The following is a 25,451-nucleotide window of genomic DNA, read 5'->3' on the forward strand; positions in this document are numbered from 1 at the left end:
TAGATAGATAGAAATGTAACTTCTAGGTGTGTGTACCGTTCCATACAGGTGAACGTTGCGTCGCGTCGGGTGACACGGCACTTTAGAATTTTAAAATCATGATGAATACAGTTGTTGTGCCATGCTTTGCGCCTCGACGAACAAAATTACGAACGCGATAACGCGGTGTCATTACTTGTTATACCCGGTTCAAGGATATCCGCGGGTGTGACGACTCGACAAATCACTGTAATATATTTTCGATATACAGAGAGAATGCTAAGGAGAAAGAGAGAGGGAGAGCTGGGAGAGGCATTGGAACTCGGTCAAGTTCGAATAGCATCTGTGCAATCGATGTGTCATCTATATTTGACTTTTAGATTTTTTTTTTCTAGTCTTTCTTTATCTACTCGAAATCGTTGACAAAACTTTCTGTACTAATGGAAAAATATCACTACCGCAATGGATGGAACGGACATAAGAAGGAAACTAATCAACATATATGTAGCTGGTACGATAATATTATGTACCTACGTATAATGTGTAGAGAGCTATTTGTGTCACATTTGATGATGAACCTTTGTACAGGATTATTATTCGCGCCTATAATATATGGCAATAAAATTCATGAAAAATTATCGCAGGCTAGCTATTGGTTAAGTTGCGTACGAATTAAATATCCGCTTGCTGATTATCGTACGACAATTTTGTTTGATTATATGTGTATAAGATTTTGTAAAAAAAAAAAGAAAAAGTTGTAGGTATATTCGTACTGAAAGATTTGCGGTTTTCCTTATGAGGTATGTACAATTTCATGCAAAAAAAAAATGCTTCATATATTATCGTCAATCACTATTCTCATATAAAATTTTCCCACAATTCTTGTAAAATTATAGCCTCATTTGGTATTTTTCGTAAAAAATTTCTACACCGCAAAAAGATGATTATACCTACAGATACATATACAGAGGCGAGTATTCAAAGAGCGTGACAGACTAAAGTTGCATGCAAAAATGAATTAACATTCGTCGTCAATGACTTTTCTTTTTCGAGGCGCTCGTTAATATCGTTGTAATTCGCAAAAGAAAATGATTGGTATCAATTAGACGTAAAGTAGTTTCTAAAATTATAATTTATACGTACGTATGAAAAGAGCGAGAGAAAAAAAAGTTCGTGTGATTAAACCCAACGTAGTTTGAGGCGAATGCTATAAGATTATTAGGAAAAGTAGAACGGCCCCGATAGCCAGTAGAGATAACACTCGTCGCTACTTTCGTTAGCTCAGCTGACTTTGATCAGCCTCATTCCGAGCACTTTCGCAGAGCTGCTGAAGTATATTACCCGCAAACTGCTCCGTTATACCATTACTTTATGCAGTTCGGGTATATTTTGCCACCTGTGGTGTTGTGCATACATAACCATATATAACACAAGCATGTCATTTGAAATTCTTATCGAGGTAATGACTTGCAGTGTGCATAATTATTTCTCTGTACGAACTCGAACGTGACGAGGATGAAACTGTTTGTTCAATTCTAATTGTCGCCTCATTTGGCCTTTGGGGCGTTAAATCAAATTAATACAATACATATTACTACAATGGCCTTTCTTTGTTTGAACAAATTAATTAATTCGAAACATTCGGTTATTCTTATGTTATACTACCGTCTGAACATGCTGATGTAATCCGCCAACACATTTATTTATGAAAAAAACAAACAAAACAAAACCCGTTCACTGTAAAGTATTACAGAACAGAGATGAACGCAATATCTTTATTTTTTTATTTTTTTACTTTACTACACGTGAAAAACTAGATACATTAACTACACCGTGTACACGCCCCTGGCAGACATGCGAAATATTTTATCCGAAAGAGATGTCAGATTGCTATCTGGTCGCGCAAAAAGGAGTGCGGATTCGGTTTTTTTTTTTTTCTTTTCTTTTTATCTTTCCTTAACCGGCAAGATTTTTGCGCGGGTACAGAAAAGACAACGTAGATAACTCGAAACGGTGCTTCTGCACGATCTTTGCAGGGAAATACGTAGTGGAAAGCTATACGCGATTCTATGGAAGAAATACCGGTGTAAAAGATACGTGTTGCGTGAGTTTCGCAGTTACGGGATTTACAAGGCTTGGTTGATACGCATCGTTAATTAGACGGTGTGGTAAAGAGAGTTGTTCTTCATAACGCGCGGCAAAGAAATCGTACTGTATTAATTCCAACGTACCGTAGTTGAAGCTAGGTAAACAGTAATGCAAAATCTCACGTTTGTTACGTGAGACGGAAATCATGACTGTCAAAACAGTATCGATATCGCCATTCCAAGTCAGCAAACGGGTTTTTGTTTGGAGAAGAAGAGAAAAAAGAAAGAAAGATGCGGAAAGATATTATAATTTCAAGTTTAACGGAATAGATATAAGATATACGTATTCATTATACATATATACATACATACACATTCAAAATTTTGTCGAATCGAAAACATCAAGTTTCGAATGACAAACATGCGAGGGTATAACTCAACATATATCTGTACTGTTTTTGTTGTTTATACTGGAACGTGGAAGCTGTAGTATCTCGTAAAAAGTGATAATGTTTCTAAATTATACACGTTTAGCAAATCCTTTTCATAGTATTCATCGCTATTTATAACGATATATCGAGTTTTCTGCATCAACTACGAATTAGGCGACGAAACGCACGAGTGCAGTCAATAACAAAAATACAAAATGTCAACTTTTATACTTCGTACACACAATATTTGCTGATTCGTTTTATAATTCGAATTCGACTCTTTGTTTTATAAACGCGACGATTATGTTTATGTGCCTGTACAAGTACGCCTGAATGATACAAACTGCGTATTGTACAAAGACGAGGTTGAAAAAATTCGACAAACAAATGGATGAATGTCTATACCATCGGGATATACTGTTATTAGTATAATAACTTACCGCTGCAGTTTCCTTCGCGTAGGTGCAGGATGACGTAAGTAAAACAAAGACGAGGAAAAACCAACCAATAAATCACTGAATCACCTGAATCTGTCGTATCACCGATATTGTTGCTCAACCCCCAACACCCGAAACTCACCCCCATGCCAACGACGCTACACAGAAATGACAGAACGCACGGATATAAAAATTCGCTAAAAATTGATTTCGGTTTAAATCCCCATATAGGTCATTTTCAATTTTGATGAAGCGGTTATTCCAGCTTAAGAGACCTAGGTAAACCTACATCTCTTACTTTAGTCAACGAATTGCCCAAACTACGTTGCGTCACACGGGCCGGCTCAAAACTACGTGGGTAATACGAGATATTCCCAACACGCGTTTAAATCAATCTACATCAATTTCCACAACCGGCCCAAGTTGGTTGCCCAATGACGATGACCGTCGTTCCGAAATCCCATCCAGAGTCTTTATATTATATATACGGAAAATTGCGCCAGCGTGCAAGTATAATAATAATAACAACAACAACAATTACACACACGCACGCACACATATTTCAATTTGTTGTTTCCGTCGGAAACTGCAATCGTTACTTACTTAATTGACATTTTTTTGAAACCATGAGTTTATATCCTGCGGCGAATAGCTCCACAGTATAATTGATTTTAATGCTACCGCGGTACGTTGCTTTAGCAATACTCGATAACAGGTCATTTAACAAACATCATGTGCATCATTTTTTTTTTCTTCTTTCTAACGTCATTGCGCAACGTTTCACTGCTTAAGGAGTGGGTAATTTCAAACTCACTTTTTCAACGTGCAATAAAATTGTACACAAACAATATATTTATCCTTCCTTTCGCGTATTGCCAGACTCTTCTTCCCTCAACCAAAACATCTGCTACTGGCATTTTTATTTATTCTTTTACTTGTTTTAATTTTGTCACTGTACGTTATACCCATGATTATATCACCGCGATACAGAATTGAAATCGAATAAAAGGAATTAAGAAATCGAGACACATTTTCACCCCGCCTCGTGTTCTTACGGCAATTTTTATTCCTTTTCGCGAATCAACTTTGCAGTTGTTACAGAGGTAATCGAAGAAATTAAAAAAGAATGAAATTAAATCAGATTATTTCCTCACGTTCGCAGCCATATTGTACGAACTCCACCTGACATATAAGTCGTGCGTAAAGTAAGAGTCGATTTTAAAGGAGTCGCGACTAGAAAGCGCGAGTGTCTGTCTGACCTGCAACGAGCTCGCAAATGTTAAATGCCTCGTGTGGCGTGGCTATGTATACTTGCAATAGATACACGTTACACCAGCTGCATGCGGACTTTCAAATAAACGAATGATCGTTTCTCGCTTTATAATTGATCCGTCGATCCTGCGTTGCGGAACGACCGAAAAGAAAGATCAGGGACATACGGAGATAGTGTAACAAAACCCACGTCGCAAAACTCTTTTACCATTTTACGTACAGCGTGATAGAAAGGCTGCTTATCGGGTCTGCGACGTGCGGGCATAAAGGAACTGGTCCATTAATCGCAAGCTCTCACCTTGCCGATTCGGTGACCAGTGACGTAGGCATAACGACGCTTGAAAGGATCGGTCGCCACCCATGGTCCATGGATTTTACGCTTATGTCAGACCACCTCGTCACACTCAACATCTCCTCGAGGCACCTTGAACTCGAACGATCCCGAGAACGACGTAATAACAACGACGATGATTACATAGCCGCCGCCGCTGACGCCTACGGCGATGCTGCCGGTGTATATTTGTACGGCTAAAAGAGAATTCAGTCGTCGAATGCGAGTCCGTGCGTTTTAAGTCGACTGCACTTCTTCCGCATTCGATCCGCAGGCTTGGACCAAAGGAATTATCGCCCTCGACACTCGACTCGTATCCATCCCCTGCCAACGAATGCTTGCCGACCGATTGCGATCGTTCATCAGCATGCTCCGGTACGGAACGATGTTTGCCGACGCCAATTACACTCGACGCGCGTCTATAACTGTAACTAAAAACGAAAATTTTTCACATATATAAATAACAACGGACGATCGGCAAGCGGATGATGATGGAACCATTGACTTGCGTGCCTGTGTGTGTATCACTCGTCCCAGAGTCACCGATAAACGCGCAGGCTTCGCGATATGCGTGATTAAAAATTTATTTCCTCAATTTTTCTCTTTCTCCCAATATATCTTTTTCTATCTTTCGCTCGTTACGGCCCCATTATACTCTGTTCACCGAGTCAAGTTGCTCGCCTTGTAGGCCTGACGCGGTAAGTCGTTTGTGAATTTTAATCGTAGATTGTAAACTGATCGATGGCTCCGGTCGAGCGTCTAACAACGCTCTATCGAGTCGAATTCATTGTCAGTACGGATATCGCTCCGGTATCATAGGTATCGAAAGGCGTCCACCCTGCTCCCGACTCATACGTACCTCGCACACCGACGCTTATTATCGTTGATTAATACGCGCTGCTCGGACACGTATCGACTTACTTTACACGCCAGGCACCTCATTCGCATCTGACATTGTCTCCGCGCCAACGAAACTTTTCAAACGGTATGTCGTTCGTTCGTTCTACGTATACGTATCTACGTACCATGTCCCTTTTTTTGTACGAAGTATTTACGCTTGTGCCGTATTGTAACGCCGATTTTTCCCACCTCCGCGTATCTTACACGTACGTAGACGAATTTACGGTACATGAGCAGTGCGGTTATAAATCTGAACGGATAGACGGTGGTGAATGAATATCTTTGCCGACGGGTGAATCGAGGGCAAGCTTCCGGGGGCAACTGCCGGTTACAAACGCACCGCGGCTTTGATTGCCGATTCTACACAGTCGCGAATCTACGTATACCTCTGTCGATCTGTCTATGCATACCTACACCTACGGTTCGTTTGTTGGGAAGATTGCCAGACGACCGCCTGCCCAGCATCACGTTTCACCGTCATCGTATTATCGTACGATCGAGTGATTTTCTAACGAGTATATATAGACATGTGAACCGGCAGGGGATTTCCTCGATCGTATTGTATAAAAGGATTATAGTTGTTATTATACGAGCGAATCGATTTGACTACGTATCCCTGGATCGAAGGTTTCGCCTCGTGGGCTGTATTCCGTCTTTTATTACAATTTTTATTCATCTTTCATTCGCCCACGTCATTAATATGGCGAAAACAACGCGAGACAAACCAAGGCCGTTTTCGATCGAGGCAAACAATCCTCGTACAGATTATTTTCATTTTATATATCCTGGTCAGAATTTTCTCCCCTTATTCTTGGCCTCCTACTTGTTTGTTTGATACCGACTGATCACTTCTCTGTCAATTTTCTTTTTACAAAACACAATAATCGTACAACACCGTGTCGTGTACCTGCCTGCACGGTTTGTTCATCCGTCAATTTGTATGTATATCGCATTATTTCCAGTCAACTGATCACGTTGTCTAATTTCAATATCATAAATTTTTATACATCCATAAAACAAAGAGAAAGGGATTCCAGACGGAGTTAACGATATCGACCAAATACGTGCCACGTTTCAAATCGAATCGCATGAATTCTAATGTTAATTTTAATCGTGTATAGAACCGAGGTTAATATATATATATTAAACCACTCTGTGCGTCCAGGCGGTATCAATCCGAAGGACTAGAGCGATCGTAATTTGATTTACATCACGGCTACGAGGATCCTTTGATTTATCTCTACACATTAATCCGAATTTAAATTAACATTTAAGGCCACGGGATTCATAATTAGTGTTGGCTTTCGCGGACAAGGACGATCATTATATCAGCGTTGTCTACCAGTTGTTACGTGGATATACCTACGCGTACATCTGCATGTAATTTCATAAATCGCACCTTGTGCCCGGGTCTAAGACAACAGAGGAGTATATAAATCCGACCATCACCCATCGGATAATGCACGAGGCATAAGTATTCCGATTCATTTTCAAAGCTGTATAAAATGCCAGTCGGCTAAGGCGTTCGCCCGCGTCACGTCACTCATCCGCAATGCGTTACAGGCGCAGACATACATTGTTTGTTAATTTTGCAACTCGTCATTGTGCAGCCAACAACCGATCTGCTTCTCCGCGCACGTTTCGTCGCCGCTTCGTACGTACGTAGGTAAATACGACCGAGCATCGCTGCTTGAATATTTTGCTTGCAATATACAGTTATAGTTAAGTCTGAAAAATCGTCTAGTGCAGTCAAACGGTATGAGTAAGGTAATTTCTAACCTAGACTCCTTCCACGGAGATCATTTCTACAAGTTTTCTCTAGTTTATGCGGTAGAAGTTCGACAAATGTTTCAACAATACGTCTCATCGATTGCAGTGTAAAAACTATTTTCCTCCAATTACATGAATGTTTACGCGATTTTCCTAAATTTTGCTACATCTTTCTTTTTGCTCATTTTTTTTTTCAGTCGATCTGCAATGCGTTAAGTTTATATAATTTTGTCAGTAAACAATATTCCAGTTGCAAGAATAGGACGGTATTATTTTTTCTGGAAGACCTGACCGATCTGAGAACCAGATAATAGTGAATTTTGGAAGAATGAAATAAAATTACTTTTCACCGACGATTTACACAATTTTTTTATTTCATTTTATTTTATTTATTTTTCATGTTCTTGTTTTTGTTTTCTCAAGTATACACTTTGTTACATTTGTGGAATGCTATGTAATAAAATTAGTTTCTCACCATTCTGCAGTAGCGCGTGTATTTACAAGCCATTAAAAAATCTAATTGAAATATTGACAAACAGTTAATTATCGTTAGTCAATCATTACCATTTATGCCTGACACAACGACCGTACATGGGCAATCAACCGCAGCAATTTTCTGAACGAACGCACGTGCCTCCACTTTGTACTAAAGTAGTACACCTTCAGAATAATTGACACCAGAAAAGGTATGTTTCGTTTTTTTTTTTTTTTTTGCAATCTTAGTGCAATGGGTTTAATGAATTGTCGTTGTAGGTAGTTCAATAAGATTCCTATTCGTCTCGTACGAAGAATTCTAATTGACTACAGCAAGAGTACGAAAATGTAAATAAAAAATAAAAAATTAAACAAACTATTGAACTATTTTTATCATTTATCTCAAGTAAAATTTCCGTCACCCATTTTCAATGCCGGTAAAAGCATTAATTGCCGTTTGCATATTCATATAATGTAAAAGCATAATTAAACGATTATGGGTATCGCAGGTAAAATTTATGGGTTCGTGACTACCGTTTATCCAGACGTTTCTTTAATCTAACAAGGAAAGAGGCTGTAGCCGGCAGGCGAATGTTCAAGGTTTCGAAAATGTGACGATATAAATTAAAAAAAAATTATGAGCAAATTTTTTACAATGTAATATAGTTCGATCCGTGCGTGTGTAAAAAAACGCAGGTTTGAATGAGCTGCAGAAGAGAACCAGCCGCTAAATATTGTATCATGGATTGTACACCCGAGTACAATCGATTTTGACTACGGTATTAAAATAGGCGTAAGCCAGCCGCTAGTGCCAACCTTATTTTCGATCCGGTCAGATTAGGGATGGTCATAATCGACTTACTCGGGTGTACATAGCCGCGAATTGTTTATAGGTACTAGTAACTTTTTTCCCTCCTCTTTTTTTCCCGTACTTGTCGTGATTAAACTTAGACATGAGATATGGTATTGACCTTCGCCTGCGCCGCGGATCTGATTAGGTATTTCAAGGTTTAACGGCCTGAAATGTAGGGCTAAGTGCGTGGCTACTTTTTTTCTTCATTCCTTTATACGCGATCAAATCATACGCGTACAGCTCCATGCGTATTTCAATGTTTCGCGGTCTCGTCAGGATAACTTTTTTTTATGCCGAAACGTTCCACATTCACGACAAGAGCATTGACAAAGCAACAATTTGTTCTCAAGGTTTACTGCGACAATCTTGCCTCTCGAGGACTTTGATACCTGATCGGAACGACACCGAATGGCCTCAGCATCCTTGATCAATATTCAGTTATTGGCAAAAAATAACTCGATGCCACTGATTATTGATGCTGCGCTGCAGAGCTCTCGTTGCATTCGTGAGTAAGGCCATAAGGTGAACAAACCTAACGAAGGTTTACCAATGGCAATGGCATTGACATTTATTATCGCACTGAGAGAAACTTCATTTGTTATAATTGATTCAAAATTTGTGTAAAATGGGTATCGTTGTCAGCAATGTTTCAAACGAGACTGAAGCTAGCAGCCAGAATTAGCAGCCAAACGTTCTAATGTTCATTCGAATAAAATAGTGAAGTCCGAAAATAAAAATTTTGTAAAATACCTTGAATCCCCGATACTTTTATAGAATTATCAGCATAAAAATTAACTGCATTTTTCTATTTCTAAAAACTTTAACACGTTTGGCTGCTGCGTCAATTTCATATGGTTCAAATATACCTCGATTCGCAAAAAAAAAAAAAAACGTGATACATGATAGTAGTCATTATTAAGTTTTCTGGCTATTGCTGCATTCAATCGTGTTCTTCAGTTTACCAAATTATTCTCAATTTAATAAGGCCTCAACATCAATTTATTGTAACACCAATATCAAGTGCTTGCAGTTATTACCATAGTCAAAAGAATTAATAATGCATACTAGATTTTCTGACTAGGTAGACCTATAATAAAACTGATTTTCATTTCGATAAAAATTGGTTTTAGGGACTGCATAGTCACAAAAACTATAAATTTATCCCAGTGTAACGTTTGCCCTTAATCGTACTACCTTCAGAGTTTTATATTTCCGCTGACCTTCTGTAGAGGTAAAGTTTCTTAAGGTGTCGCCGTCACGCGGTTTTTAATCTTGGCTTAAATTGTAGTCGGACCTGGTTGCCGAATCGCCGGCTCATCGCTCTGCGGTTTTGCAAAAATAAAAAGATAAGATTGTACGTAACAAAAATATCTAGAATGATCAAAGCCATCGGCAATAAGCGGAATGGAAGGGACCAGAAGCCGTGAACCTGTGTTCGATATGTCGGGGTTGGACGATGGAGGTGATCGAGTTTTACATAGGTATGTTATACTACACATGTGTAACATATATACGAAATATTCGTACACGTAATTTATGCAGATTTTAAACTTACGCATGTGTACGTATTACCTCCATTCGGTACGTGAAAACATGCATGCACCTAAAAAGGACCGGGATGAAAACACAACTTACAATTAGATAATTAAGCTTTGTAAAAACAGATGACAATTTTCAACCGATGAAGCGGAGAAGTACTTTTTGTAGTTTTCGTTTACGTTAATGACGCGTTTATGATAAATGAGGGAATGAAAGTTAGATGCGAAGATACAACAGCCTTACACTTTGACCAATTTATTCGTCAAAACATAGCAGTTATCTGAAAAAAGAGGCACGTCCTTTGCGACAATTATTGTTCTAAATTATACTCCTCCTAATCACTTCTAGTTTCACATCTTGAACACTAAATATCGCCGGACAACCTTACCTGTTTGTCCGGATGATCATTTTTCATTGGAAACGTTCACCGTAGCGGGGGTTTCATCATACGCAACGTTTCACGATTCAAGGAAATCCCGTGACAACTGGTATTTATACAAATTCATGATTTGTCATTCAAAATTTTATATGTCATCGACCGTCGCTAATGGGACCGTGACACACCTCATTTGATAACCTTAGAAATCTGTATCTAGAGAAACAACAATAATAATAACGATAACAACGCTATCAAAGAATCACGGGCCAATGTACTCGGCGTTATAATGACGTCTGACGTTACTGGCATATTAAATCTCATCAAATTCCGTACGTGAAAAACTGTGAATTTGATTGTATGCCTTGCCTCGCCGCATCGTTAACTCGCTAAAATTACGTTACATTACTAACGGAACAGAGGTGTAATTGCGTAGGAACATACATGTATAAAATTTTTAGGCGAGTATTTCAAATGTCCGACAGGTTTCCAGGACTTCGTTAATCTTAAACAAGTCGATGTCCTTGGTCAATGGATGAGAATAAAATGCACGCTTACACAGACACACACACAGACATTTTCCTGTTCGAAAACCGAAGTGGCCCGCAAAAATCTCAGAACTTGATATCCGTTATGCATGATTCATGCAACGGGGGGCTTGGTTTAGGTGAGATTGAGTAAAAGTTCGGGTCAGTCGTTAGTGTCGCGAAGACCGCGAGGAAGGACGTCAAATATCCGTCTTGCTATTTTGCAACTCCACCGAAGGCTCACTTGTTTCAGAACGAGTGTTCCTATTTTAAATATTTGCTATTCCCCGGCGTGACGCGATCGTGGCAACCCAATGTCAATCCGCTCTCAGTTTCACTCTTTTACCGATTAGTTGCCAGAGACTCGCGACCGGCGACCAACGAGTCGTCAGTTTTGCGCCTGGATGTTGAAACAACCGTTTTTCGAGATATTTCGAGCGTTAATCAAGTTTTGTAAATCAGTGTACCACGTTCGTCACCGAAGCTTGCGAAAAATCCCATTCAAAACGGGTTCCGTACTGTCTAATGTAAGTGTTCATATCAGCGATTGGAATAAATCTTTGCCTAAGTGTGCCTCTCCGATTAACTTATGATTCGTACCACGTGCCAGAGTCAGTGAGATTGATGTTATAAACGCGACAACCGAGGAAAACATCTTCCGATTCTACGCACAATCCAACAGCTGTCACTATAAGGACTATATTTTTGCCTCTGTAGTATAAAAATTACGCCTACACCTGTTGGATTTGCTTGTTTGCTGTGCGATCCGGATCTGTTACTCGTTACATCAAATTAACTGTTTAAAGTAATTCATGTAATTTTTAAACACAGCGTCTCCGTGTAACATCGAAGACTATAATATTGAATAAAAGTAGCTATAAAAATTATTCTGTATAAAATACTCATATAACTGTTGAGTCTTCTTTTATGCGTAAGCATTACGTGCAGTATTGACTATTCTCGAGAAATTAACCATTCGGAGTGTTTGCTATATTGTTCAGCAACAATGAATACAGTTGTGATTTTAACATTGACACTAATTCGAAATTCTGACATTGACCGGTTGTCTGCAGCTGCGTCGAATGTGTTGAAATGAGTTAGTTATCGTCATATGGTTTTTTTTTTTTTGTTTTTTCTTTTTTTCCAATTATACGGATTTGTTTTTTAAACGTGTACAAATAATCACTTATAACTCATACGCGTTAAATACAGTATAATAAGAAATCATACTCCATGAAGTACAAGTCGTTTGTCAACTTCATGCCAGCAATGTAAACTCGAGAATCGCGACCGACAATAAATACAAAATGAACAAGAAACAGTTAGCTTCTTTGTCCGCGAGTTCCCCAAATGTACATAGCTGGAGATTTACCTACGTTTTAAAAAGTTTAACTGGCGATGTTCCCAAGGAGTGAGGAAATAAAAAGATCTCTGGGTTTCCCCGCGCATCAGCGGTATGGCGTTTCAGTGAGATATAAACTGATCTTACTTACCGTACGTCTGTTCGTGTGAGCGCAGAATTGCTACAGAGAAAGCGAGGTCATATCAGGAATAATTTTAGAGCCGATAAATAATATCAGCGGCAAAAGTGGTGTACTGGTGACAAACATGATGAGACACCGATGTTGATAGATTCATATTATACCTGTGATTCCTCGTCCTTTCAATGATTGCCCTGCGTCTAAACCGAGTGGGAAAACTGTTAATTAGTTTTTTAACGATTCGTTGAACCGGTGATCGTGAAGAGTGATCTTCGAATGTACGTGAAAAATCATATTAACGCATGTCTTTTCAACATTCCAAACTGATCGCGCTGTTATACTCGCGAGGTGCCTAAATCATGGCAAAGATGCCTGCATTGGGCTGCAATAAATTCGAATTAGAAGATTAGGTCGCGACTGATTATACACTCTGTACAGCTAATTTCTGTACGTCGATATTTTGGCCATCTGTCGTACCTTATAGCTTAGCTGTGGTTTGTTCTTCGCATTTGAGTATTGCGTGAATATTTCACGTATCTACCAGCTAAGTTGCAAGGCGTATGTGTTGCAAAAGAATTTTGCATTTACCACAGAATGAGGCAGTAATTATAATAGTTTCGACAATACCAAGATGAAAATCCGGCGATTGCCGAAGACAGCAATTTCGAAGTTCTGTTGTAATAACATTTAACGATGCAGCATATCGTATATTATGCGAATGAACAGCTTGGCTTGATTAGAAAAAAGTGCTAATACATGGAAGATGATAAATTTTTGCCACTTAAGCCTGGTGCCTATTTTGCAAACGCGGTGAAGACTTTTGTCACCTTGTAAAGATGGCAGTCTCATTAGCAAATTAAATTATGATTTATATCCAAACTCATCAATGCAGCAAAAAAGATGTTTGATGACTTTGCATTTAACACTTTCACGAATGGCACGTCTCTACTCGTTCACGTATGTAGTTATTCGTCGATAAAGGGCCAAGCATGAGGAAACCTGCGGGTGCACGTTTCGAAAACTGTCCTGATGCGTAGACCACAAATACTTTGGAGATTTTAGACAAAATAATTTATGTATCCGTAAGCCAATGCCTGCGGTTTCTCACTATTTTATTTTATGTTTTTTACGTGATTATTGTACAATACCCCAACTCGAACTTCGTCATAAACATAAGTGAATTGTTATTAAACCTTTTGACACCAACAATGCTTTGAAGTCGACTGTATGATGCTAAGTTTTCAATCGATCCGTGTCAGTTGAATCATCTTTTTCGCACGAATGCAACTGTCTTACCAACGACCCCAACGACTCTCCATAAACGGTCCTTTTTCAATTTACAGGTCTTTTTGGAGCTCCGTGGTAAAGATGAGGTAGGGCAGCTAGTTGGCGCCAAAACCCATGGCGCCACTCCGCTGGTTATGGCTTGCAGAAATGGTCACTACGACGTCGCTGAGTACCTCATTGAAAAGTGTGACGCAGACATCGAGCAGCCTGGATCAGGTAAGAGCTTCGGACTAGGTGTAATCCCGGCATGTCTGCGAAATCTAAGGCAAAAAAAATATTATACCCGTAATATGATGCGGCACAGAATAGGAAATTCGTACTGCGAATTTTGGTAGCAGTATTAGTGGCATTATTTTTGCATAGTACATTGGTGGCAAATCATATTAACACTAGGTTCGGAACACCTTTTATCCTTGTTTTTTCCTTTCGCTGTTTGTCCATTTAAAGTCGAACACGTAATCAAACAGACGAAATGTCAAGGCTTCGATGGTATTGACTCGACTGTTTTTTACGTGCCCAATCAATAAGGCCCAGCAAATATACACATGAGTATGTCTGATTATTAAAACTGCTTCTACATGCTATGTTACTAAAAAGCTTTTGGAAAATTATTACCACACTGAAATTTGACCTCTTCAATGTTTGATTTTTATTTTTCCCCACTTACAACATTTTTAATTATACTTTTTTGTGTTAAAAATCATTCTTACACATTCGATTGTTAATTGTATTAACCGGTTGACCCTCACAGTCTAGGTCACCTGTTATGCGTTAGAGAGTGTACAACCATCTAAATCTATATTTCAATATTATACAAAGGTCGGGACTCTGATTTGAAAACTCTCGACTAATTATTCTCCTTGATTTTTTATTGCAGTAGTATTTGATGGCGAGACAATAGAAGGCGCACCGCCCTTGTGGTGCGCAGCTGCTGCAGGCCATTCCGCATTGGTAAAGTTACTCGTAAGAAGCGGCGCTCAAGTTAATTCTACTACAAAAACTAATTCCACCCCCCTAAGAGCCGCGTGCTTTGATGGACACTATGCCATCGTTCAATACCTGGTGCAGAATGGCGCAGGTAAGATTATTATTACACCATATTCATTATTCATATTTTATAAGTGATTCGCAGGGTGTTTCGATATTTTCTAATCAAGCCACGTTGTTATTCAAGTTAAACATTATACGCATGTGCAAAGAATTCAAATGGAACCAATCGTGCGCACGTGTGCAGTAAATATAAGTAAACTATAAACTACAAATTTTATAGAAATAAATTATAAAAAAGTATAACCGAATTAGAGCTGTAGAAGCAACAGCAATAAAGTGGACTTGAATTTTTTTTCTCCTCGTCACGATATGCGTGAAAGGTAACAACGATCACTGATCGAAATTTCAGATATAGAAGTCGCGAACAGACATGGTCACACGTGCCTAATGATCGCGTGCTACAAAGGGCACATCAGAATTGCCAAGTACCTTCTTGCCATGAACGCTGACGCGAATCGAAAATCCGTCAAGGGGAATACAGCGCTTCACGATTGCGCTGAGAGCGGATCTTTAGAAATATTGAAAATGCTAGTGGAACACGGGGCTCGGATGGATGTGGATTCGTACGGAATGACACCTTTGCTCGCAGCGGCCGTTACAGGTGAAAACTGGTTCCTTATCTGGTTTTTGATGCAGTCCATCTCGCGTCTACGTGCTTCAGCACGCCAGAGTACTCGGTCAGTGTTTTTACCGTTAACAATATGACGATATTTCTTATACCTCAGGTCATACACACATAGTCGAGCATCTGATTGGAATGCGACACCTGGTTGGCCGTAAGGAGAGAATAGACGTTTTAGAACTACTCGGCGCTACCTATGTCGATAAAAAAAGGGACATGATCGGAGCGATGGAACTTTGGAGAAGAGCGATGGAGGAAAGGTTGGTTGATATGCATTGCTTCTTTTGCACTACCTCATCGGGCCATACCGTGATGAAAGATGCGATTCTGCTTATATGACGTGTATTTGCTCACCGTCCGCCGTGAAATTGCTGATGTAGCTTTAATGATCACAGGTACTCGGAAGTTCCGATCATGCCGAAGCCAGCACCACCACCTGCCGTAGCGGCGTACGATTTTGCGCGTGAAATAACTGACCCTGAAGCACTGGACGAACTGCTGGCTGATCCAGATGAAACGCGAATGCAGGCATTGGTAATCAGGGAACGAATATTGGGTCCGGCTCATCCAGACACCAGTTATTACATAAGATACCGAGGTGCGATCTACGCCGACGCTGGAAAGTTCGGACGTTGCATAGAGCTTTGGAATTACGCATTAGATATGCAGCGGAGTATCCTCGAACCATTGAATCCCATGACCCAAAGCTCTCTCTTCAGTTTCACGGAGCTTTTTAGTTTCATGATAGGCGAGGAGGGCAGACCGACGAGCAGAGGTCGCAGAGTTCCTCCCGTAGAACGAAACGAACTTGTCAGAGTGTTCAATAAAGCGGTAATCAACGTTATTATTACAATCTCATTAATTGACGGGATAAATTAAATAGCGAGAAACATGTGCTAAATAACAACGGTACAAATTGAATTCATACATTTTTTTCAACTTTTGTAGGTTTTTGAAGTCAAACTGGGAAAACAGATGTTGGATAAAGTACCAGCGTGCGAGCGTGACCTGAGTTTTCTGAATCGAGTTCTTGTCATCACATTACACCTGGCTTGTTTGCTAACCCACAAAACACCCCCACCAGATACAGAAGCCCACAGAGAGCTGCACGAAGCTATATACGACTTGGTCAGAATAAACGCAAAGGGTAAACAGGTGCGTCGCTCGAAATGATATATTATCGTTACTTCTCCACTAACGCGTTGCGCAACGATAATAAAATGTCAGTAAGACTCTAGCCCATGAGAATCATTTTTTTTTCCAAATACGTCAATGGTGATTTAGTTATGTAACCGGATACATTGACTCGACGAACAGAGCTGTTTGTATCGTTATCTTATCACATAAACTGGGGGTTTGTAAAAAAAAAAAAAATATATATATATATATATTTCAGAAAAAAAAATATATATATATATAGGATCACCATTAACGTGGATTTTTCTATTGTGAATACAGGGCAGAGACGCCTTGCAGCTGGCATGCAGCAGGGACGCGACGGTGATCGCAAGGTACCGAGCTTGCGAATTTCCATCTCCACATTTGGCAAAAGCCCTGATAACGACAGGCGCCGATGTTATGGCTCGCGATGCCGACGGAAATACGGCGCTCCATCTTGCCGCGTTGTCTCATCCGTGCCCACCAGCGTTGGCGAAGACGTTACTTGACGCCGGTGCTCATTTGGATGCTGTGAATGGTGAAGGAAAGACTTTCGAGATGTTGTTGAAAGATCAAACTATTTACGATGTTGTAGAACCGCTCAAGTACACAACACTCGCGTGTTTAGCGGCCAGAGTTATAAGACGGACCCATAAAAGTCCCGAAGTACCTAGACACTTACAGGCTTTTGTCGCGATGCACTAACAAATAGAAATACCATAGAAGTTGTCTCGTTAAAATGTGCTAAAAACTGTTTACAACGATCTGTTTCGAGAGACTAGAATTGTACTGGGAAGAAATCTACGAATTATTTGATAGTGATCCTAGGAAAATGAAAACCATATATTTTGGCTAATCAAGAGTAAACAACAGTAGTTCAAATAATCAACAGTCCGTTATCGCAGAAACGCGCAGTTATTGTTCTGGGTGGTGTTATCAGTCAGATATACAGCTGATTACATGTCAGTTAGCAGGTGTAACGTTCTACTCAACCAGACGAGACAATTTCTCTGGTATAAGCATTGAGGCACTATCGACTACTTGATTCCTTACCCTGGGAGATCGTAATTGCATAAAGAAAAGCAGAGGGCTGTACTGAGAAATCCGTCGAATAAATACAAACTTTTTAGTATGGTAAGCTTGGAAACTCGCAATATTTGCTTATACATGAAACCCTACACACGCCATACTATGAATCTACATTACTATTGTCATTATTTGAAAATAGGATACAGAAACAAAAAAATCAAATTTATAGTTGCTTGATCGAAGTATCACCTGTTTGAAGGTGTATCGCGTGTGAATAAATATAATAATGCATTACTTAACATGGTTTTAGTGGTATTTCTGGCATTGCTATGACACGATTATACGTTATTTGTAGATCTGAATGACACATCAGTTTATACAATATATCGTTGGGTTATAGAATACAAATTAATATTTACTAAATAACCAATAAGTCGGGCGAGATGATCGAATAATGTGCAACGGAACCTTCAGCCTTGCCCAACACGGTTACTTTCATTTTCAATTGTGATAAAATAAAATATATATATACATACTATAAATATAAAATATTGTTTTTTAATATAAAGACTGTTTGAAAATACAAACGTGTTAAGAGAAGTATACCAGCTATGCTTTATTTTTTCACACATACTCATACACACACCTCTGGATACATTTTACGTTATTTTCCAATTATTGATCATATTCCGTTCCACGTATTTTATTACTGTATTGGATCGATTCTTCAAGTTACAGTACGAAATTCCTGAAAATGAAACAATATTTTTTAAAGACACATTCCTTCTCTAGAAACCTACCTTTTTGGTTCTTCGTTTCCCTCACTTCGGCACAGGAATCGATTTCGTCCTGAAAAATATTCAATCCCATATGCTACAATATCATTGGAGATAGCTAATTTTACATTGAAACTTTAGATATCAAAGGTATTTGACAACGATCGGCAACGAGAATAATATTTTCTTAAGTTTGTCATATTTTCAAGACTGAGAACTAAACGATTTTTATTAGCTGCTTAGATTTTTGTTATAATCAACATTTTCCATTCTTTAAAGGAATACAAACAGCTGTTACAAATTTGCTAATAAAACATTTTTTGTCTTCTCTGGAATTTAATTCAACTGATTCATGTACACACTCAATCGAAAAATCTTACTTCACGTCTGTATTTGTTTTGATAAACCTCAATTGTTAGTTATTCGTTTCAAGCAAATATTAAAGCAGAGTACCATAAAGTGATGATCGTATCTGGAAATTACTAACTTCATAGAAGTATTCAACATTCGAACGCTATGACCGCTCATAACAAATTGATATCGATTCTTGAAAGAACGGCAAACCACCTATAAGGTGAAAATATTCGAGCGTCACTGAATATTATATATCAACATCTACCACACACCCATTGGACGGTTTGATTTAATTTGCAACTTTCCTCCTAGTTCGATAAGTATGGAAGTTGAAATAACATGCCAATTTCAAATCGAAACTTTAAAGACACATAGACAATTCAAAACAGCCAACATAATTTGATACAAAAAAAAACTCATAGTGATACAGCCTGAATTGATTATCACTTTAAACTAATTTGAATTTATTAGAAAATGGAAAAAAAATTAAAAAAAAAAAAAAAATTAAAAAAAAAAAAACGGAGGTATCGAATTATCAAACGAATTTGGAGTCACGTACAATACAATTTGTAGTTATAAGACCAATCCCAAATAAAATATGCCTCGTAGTTATTAGAATATTCCACTTCCTAACACAAAATACCTTTTTTTTGCATCATCTGTTTGCGGAGTTACGGCATGTAAAAACACCTTTAAATTATCTCACCTGTATTATCAACGAGGATCCAATTTGCCATAGACCTTTTCCGAATGTCGACAAAGATCAGTAATTCCCTCTGTTGAAGTGGTTATTACACAAGAGCACAAAAAATAAAGTACAAAACGCCCCAAGTTGAAATCAAGTTGAAGTTGAGTTTTATTCAGTTACGATCAATGAAGTTGTTTTTACACAAGAATGTCATACAATTCACAGGATATTCCTCCAGGTCTATGTGCTGCCGAGAGAAATTATGTGTTTACCAAAAAATTACCATCACTTCCAATATCTTATTGATTTACTAATTATTGATTAACTAAAAATGTTAGAGTATGTTATGCAGATATAAAATTACTCATTGGAAATGTGATATATGTTTTGGTGAACATTAAGTGACGTTGTTATTGGTACAATGAAACTGATTCACCAAAATCTTGAAGTGAGTGAACCCCAATGGACCACCTCAACATAAAAATCAGCTAATTACACTCTCTTGCCCTACGTGTGCTACAAGAATAAAGCGCAATGTGTTTAGAAAACAGGCCGACAAATCTTGAGACCAAACTCTGCTACCTCCTAAGTCTGGAGTGAAAACAGTGCATAAAAAGAGTTATCGGCATGAAACCTATCAATCTATGTCGAGCTCCACAACCACCTGGTATCTTCTCTCAGTCAATAATCGATAGACCAAACAAGATTGTTGAATTGTTTCACAGAAGAAATACATTAATCTCATTGATCAATTTACAAACAGTTGCAATATCCACTACCGAATTGACGATAATAGCTTAAATGTATAACAGTGTGTTAATGAACATAACCGGTTTGATCCACCGCTGTTGGAATACCTTAGGAATCTGGTAAGAATGGGACACCCTAAGTTGAATTACGATCTCACTTGTCATAGTACTAAGAAATAACTTACATACTAGTTTGTGTTACTATTAATAGTAATCTGAGAAAGCAAATCTAAGACCTATATAGACGTCGCAAACCTAATTCTAACAACTAACTAATTCTGTCATTGAATGAAACAACGATTTAGCGATGAAACAACACGGATATTATACCTTAAAAATACATGTTGTAATTTAATCACGGTAAAATTATCCATTGACAAAAAATTACTTGGTGGAAGAACGAGCCCAAAGTAGGATGAAAATGCTGATCAACGTTGAATGAATTTTCCAACTATTACTTTATCGAAGACAGATAGTTCTTACCGCGACTAGAATACTTTTACTCCTACAACCCGAACGAGCCACAAGTTTTGACATCAAAACACATGCAATGCAGCCGACACTATACGACCTCGCTTCGGTTATGCAAAATTGCTTAAAATAAAATCTGGTACTCAGTGGAAGTTTTATTGAGGATTACCTTGGAGGCGAAGCATTAGTAGAGGCGAACGTCAATGTTCCTACCATCAATGCGTGATCGGTCCATCATTGCTGAGATTGTTTTGTTAAGAAATCAGTGAATCTTTGTGATAAATATACATAAATATCTGAAACATTACCCGTCATGTATCGTGACATACCAAACTTCGTAAATCGACTAAAAATTGGATGTAGTGAAGAAGTATCAGGGTTCATACGCTTTTTGGAATCTGAAATTCGATCACTTACCCAGATATTCCAAAAAATAGGGGTTTTTCCAGTAACTTTTCAAAAAATATGTCGCTGACTAATCACAGTTCTTTTACATGTTGATACTAATACCTTTAGTATATCCTAATAACTGTATTACTGCCTGCTATTCATTTACAAACAACCTGCGATTTTCCGTAAGAAGAAAAACGAACGAGGTTTGGTATTATGTAATATAGATAGAATGTATGAAGTGGGGTAACGGAACAAAATTTTAACTGCAATTTTTTTCCCCTAAGATCGATAGTACTATAAGAACAAGTTTATTTCTGCGAGACTCAAAATTCCAGTCTTATTTTCGAAATTCCCTGACTTTTCCCTGCTGTGAGAAATTTCCCGAGTTTTCCCGGTTTTCCCTGTGCGTACGAACCCTGTGTATGCACCTCATTCCGTTTGCTTAACATTTAGTAAAGGATACCGACAGCTCGCTCAGCTTCCCATTCGGAAGCAAATCGGACTAATCCCATGTCAGAGCCCCGCATCTCAGCAAATTTCACTTCACCAACATCTTGAAATTTATCACGTAACATCTGCCATGTGGTACTTGGTGGTAACTGAAATACGTTTAATTTGTCCTCGTAAAAGTGATATATTACTAAACTATTGATATCAGACATCGAATTACAATTGAATTGAAGTTACTGATACTGATTACTATACTTACATTGCCAATTAGAATTGTATCGGAAGATCTTCCACCATTGGTATTTTGTCGATTTCCACCTACACTTTGGTTTTGATTTGTAGAAAATGCCGCTGTTCCTCCGGACATACGATCATTGTCTCCTCTAAAGTTCCCATCGAAATCCCTGCTACCAAAATTTGAACCACCAAAACTGTTACTTCCACCAAACCCTACTTCGTTGTCCAACTTTCCCATACCCCTAGGTGCAAAGGCACCAAGGTTGCTTTGAGCATTGGCAAAAGAAGCTTGAAGATTAGAAAGCCCTCCAACTCCACCTCCAAAGTTGTTGAGATTTGATGCTAATTCATTTGTGAGGGACGAATTCAACAATGAACTGGTTGCTAGATTGCCACCCAAACCACCAGCTAAACTGGCTTGAAGTGCTGCCGCATTCGAATTTGAGAGTGCAGATGCTGTGTGAAAAGTAATATGATATTTTATATCTGTATACAAACTAGCTACAGCATATCAAGGATTTTTGAACACAGATAAGTCTTACCGGTATAATCAATAGAGAAAACAATACGACTACAGAACTTTATTAATGTCTCGTCACAATTTTTGAACGAGTATATTCAAAAACAAGTTCAACGGATTAATAAAAAGTGATTTCATAAAAGGAACTTACCTAGTTGTGCAGGTACAACATTATTTAGCCCACTGCCGAATGCTCCTGTGGCAAGGACTGGTGTTGAGATAGGGTTAACTGCTGGAGGATTATTTGGTTGCACACTTGGAATGTTCCTAGCTACATCCATCAATCGATTTCCACCAGCACCGAGACCCATACCAATTCCTTTCAAACCTATTTTTTAACAATAAAAATGGTTAAGCTCAATACCTAGATGTCTCGTACATGTTTATTCAAAAATTAGAATGACACAGCATTTTATTGAAATGAGCATAATTCAAGGCAAATGTTTGAAAAAATTGCAATGAAAAAATGTAATTTAAGATACCTTCAGGGAGTTTAGGAGGCATATCCGGCTCATTGGCACGGTCAAGTCTCACAGTCATACGGCGGTCAAAAAGTTGTTGATTATGGAGCATAGATATGGCTTGGACTGATTCAACGGGATGATCATACTCCACAACCCCAAAACCTCTAGATTTTCCATCTTTGTCTTTGCCGAGCTCGACGTGAAGTACTTTACCAGCTAATTTGAAAACTTCAAGTAGTTTTTTCTCATCAACTTTGTAATCCAACTGAAAAATGAAGAAGGTAACAAGATTTCTAATGTAATTCTTCATTACTATGAAAGCCACTGCACAGACCCTCTCATCTTCCACTCACGTTTGCAACAAAGACTCTGGTAACCAGAGGACCAGAAATTCCCAAGGACTCCAAGAACTGCGTACTGAGGCCATACGTATTTCCAAATTTATTATCACCGCCACCACCTCCACTACCACCTCCAACGGGTGTTTGCATATTTTGTCGACCACCACTGGATCGTGGAGGATCTCTAAATCTGTCTTCTCGCGGTCGATCATTATTGCGTGTCGACGCTAGCCGACCATACTTGTCTCGCTCGACGTCGTAATCCTACAAAAAATAATGAATTTGGAAATTTGAGTTAAAGTTATCCAGGGATAAGAGTACACTTATGATTAAAGGTAAAAATGTCCTACTTCTTTAACGACCAGCTTCCTTCCTTTGATATCAAATCGATGCATTTTATCAACGGCTATTTTCACCGAGTCTGCGTCTTCAAATTCAACGATGCCGCATCCTCTTGGCTTATCATTTTCATCCATAAATAACTCAACGTGAGCAACTTTTCCAACTTCATTTCGGAAGAGATCTTTCAAGTCCTGCCACCGAAAATCGTAAGGAATATTGGATACGTAGATTCGTCGATCGGATACCTTTCTTCCGGCACTTCGGTCGTTCCGTTCGCGGCTACGATCGCGACTGGTTGAATTCATTCGCGGTTGTCTGTCAGATCTGCGGTTACGATCACGTTCTCGACTTCGGTCCCTGTCTTCGTTACTGTTTTGCATTTGCACCCTAGAATTAGAATTTATTTACCAGTTACTAGAGTTACGTTTGCAGACATCGTGTTTGTTATCGCCTTGCCGACTTGACAACAGTTTCCAACAGCGTTAGAAATCCTTATTTTTCTGTGGAAAATACAGAAACATCGTACTCACTCCTCTGCTTTAATCATAGCAGTGTTATTGCTCTTCGTCACGAATGCGGATCACACCAATTACTTTCACAGGAATTCGCACACAGGTAATATATCTAGATTTATTAGCGGCCCTTAGCATGCAACACAAGAAAAGACGCGTCCCGCAAAATGGCGGGGAAATGATGAGCTGCGAAAACCGGAAAGAGATCCGGACCGAATCGATTGTCGATTTTTTCGATATATGAATTTACTAATAGGGGTCTTCACTGAACTGTGTGTAGTTGAGGGCAGCACAGTTACAGGTTCCACAGAGGCGGGAAAATTTAATTCTTAAATTTACTTTTCATGATTAAACAACATTTACTTTGATGAATGATTTATCAAATCACTGATTTCTCTTTATGATAGACAATTTATGCATAGATAAATTGTAATAAATAAAATAATAATTTGTTGTTATAGCAAAATTATTGCTTTAGATACATTCATGATCGACACCTTAATTACATACGTTGACTGAAGATGTATAAAGACTGCTAAGCCTTATGGGCTTTTCGTAATCGATAATGGCCGACATAAATTCATCGTCAAGCAGTGCTCTCTGCGTCCTCCCCTACACGCGCAACTCAATACGATAAGCGGTCGGGATGTAGAGGCGACGCGAACTGACGTTACCATCGCTCACCACGTGTACCTACATAATACAGAGTCGAATATTATTATGCTCATGGAATGACGAACGGGAACAGAGTGAAATTTTCATATACCCCGTACGGACGCCGATTAGCTGACCTATTAACTGAAGAATATATCTTTAGTCAACGGCTGACCATCGAAGGGCCTGGCCGCTTGAGTCTGGAATCGGCAGGAAAGACAAGGTGCATATTTCTTGTATGAAATGTGAAAACTAAACTCATTATACATCATACATCATACATCGTACATCATACATCATACATCATACATCATCATACCTAGTATTACAGATCGAAACCAAAGTTTGAATTTTCGGATGTTCGGAAAGTGACGTCACCAATCTAAAATCGGCTAGCCGAGTTCCTCAGTCCGGTACCAACCGCGCAGTAGGGCGGACGGTTGAGAGTCGCGCTCCGCAAATTTCGAGTACCGGGTTCTCAACCTCCCGGATCTCGCGCTTCGGGTCCGCTACGTATTTGGAGTACCGGGTTCTCAACCTCCCGGATCCCGTGCTTCGGGTCCGCTACGCGGTGAAACTCGACTTCCAGGATAAGCGCTCCGTGGTTCCTGGTTCATGTTTACAATAAATTATTTCAATTCGTTTTTCGCGCAACCCCAAATTCGGTAACTGTCAGTCCGCTAATAAAATTTCTCGACTTCCAGGATAAGCGCTCCGTGGTTCCTGGTTCGTGTTTACAATAAATTATTTCAATTCGTTTTTCGCGCAACCCCAAATTCGGTAGCTGTCAGTCCGCTAATAAAATTTCTCGACTTCCAGGATAAGCGCTCCGTTGTTCCTGGTTCGTGTTTACAATAAATTATTTCAATTCGTTTTTCGCGCAACCCCAAATTCGGT

At 39.0% G+C, this 25,451-nt stretch overlaps 2 protein-coding genes across 6 annotated transcripts in view; one reads left to right on the plus strand and one right to left on the minus strand.

Annotated features, from left to right (window-relative positions):
* Nucleotides 1–18,203, plus strand: part of LOC124184317 (protein fem-1 homolog CG6966) — a 29,029-nt gene extending 10,826 nt beyond the window's left edge. The window contains exons 1-8 of one of the 3 annotated variants that reach the window (XM_046573879.1): nt 8,995–9,039; nt 13,801–13,960; nt 14,622–14,822; nt 15,144–15,395; nt 15,520–15,676; nt 15,812–16,247; nt 16,365–16,571; nt 16,875–18,203. In XM_046573879.1, coding sequence (XP_046429835.1) covers nt 9,010–9,039; nt 13,801–13,960; nt 14,622–14,822; nt 15,144–15,395; nt 15,520–15,676; nt 15,812–16,247; nt 16,365–16,571; nt 16,875–17,279 — 1,848 coding nt within the window. In that variant the 5' untranslated portion in view covers nt 8,995–9,009 and the 3' untranslated portion in view covers nt 17,280–18,203. Of the gene's footprint in view, nt 1–8,994; nt 9,040–11,175; nt 11,504–13,800; nt 13,961–14,621; nt 14,823–15,143; nt 15,396–15,519; nt 15,677–15,811; nt 16,248–16,364; nt 16,572–16,874 lie in introns of those variants that run through there. The other 2 variants (XM_046573877.1, XM_046573878.1) reach the window with 2 other exon arrangements.
* Nucleotides 13,820–24,125, minus strand: LOC124184318 (myelin expression factor 2). 3 transcript variants are annotated; one of them, XR_006871167.1, is made up of 10 exons: nt 23,919–24,125; nt 23,397–23,775; nt 23,059–23,310; nt 22,724–22,970; nt 22,393–22,569; nt 21,744–22,177; nt 21,498–21,633; nt 20,811–20,881; nt 18,404–18,452; nt 13,820–14,004 (listed from the first exon to the last, which is right to left on the minus strand). XR_006871167.1 is itself a non-coding variant. In XM_046573880.1 (9 exons), the coding sequence occupies exons 1-8, from the start codon at nt 23,933–23,935 to the stop codon at nt 20,826–20,828; spliced, it is 1,698 nt and encodes a 565-aa protein (XP_046429836.1). In that variant the 5' UTR covers nt 23,936–24,125; the 3' UTR covers nt 18,195–18,452; nt 20,811–20,825. The 3 variants fall into 3 exon arrangements, 1 of the variants encoding a protein (XP_046429836.1); XR_006871166.1 differs by lacking the exon at nt 13,820–14,004 and adding an exon at nt 18,195–18,351; XM_046573880.1 differs by lacking the exon at nt 13,820–14,004 and having other exon boundaries at nt 18,195–18,452.
* Nucleotides 24,126–25,451: the final 1,326 nt, after the last annotated feature.

This window comes from Neodiprion fabricii, chromosome 6 (assembly GCF_021155785.1).
Source record: "Neodiprion fabricii isolate iyNeoFabr1 chromosome 6, iyNeoFabr1.1, whole genome shotgun sequence".
Lineage (NCBI taxonomy): Eukaryota > Metazoa > Arthropoda > Insecta > Hymenoptera > Diprionidae > Neodiprion > Neodiprion fabricii.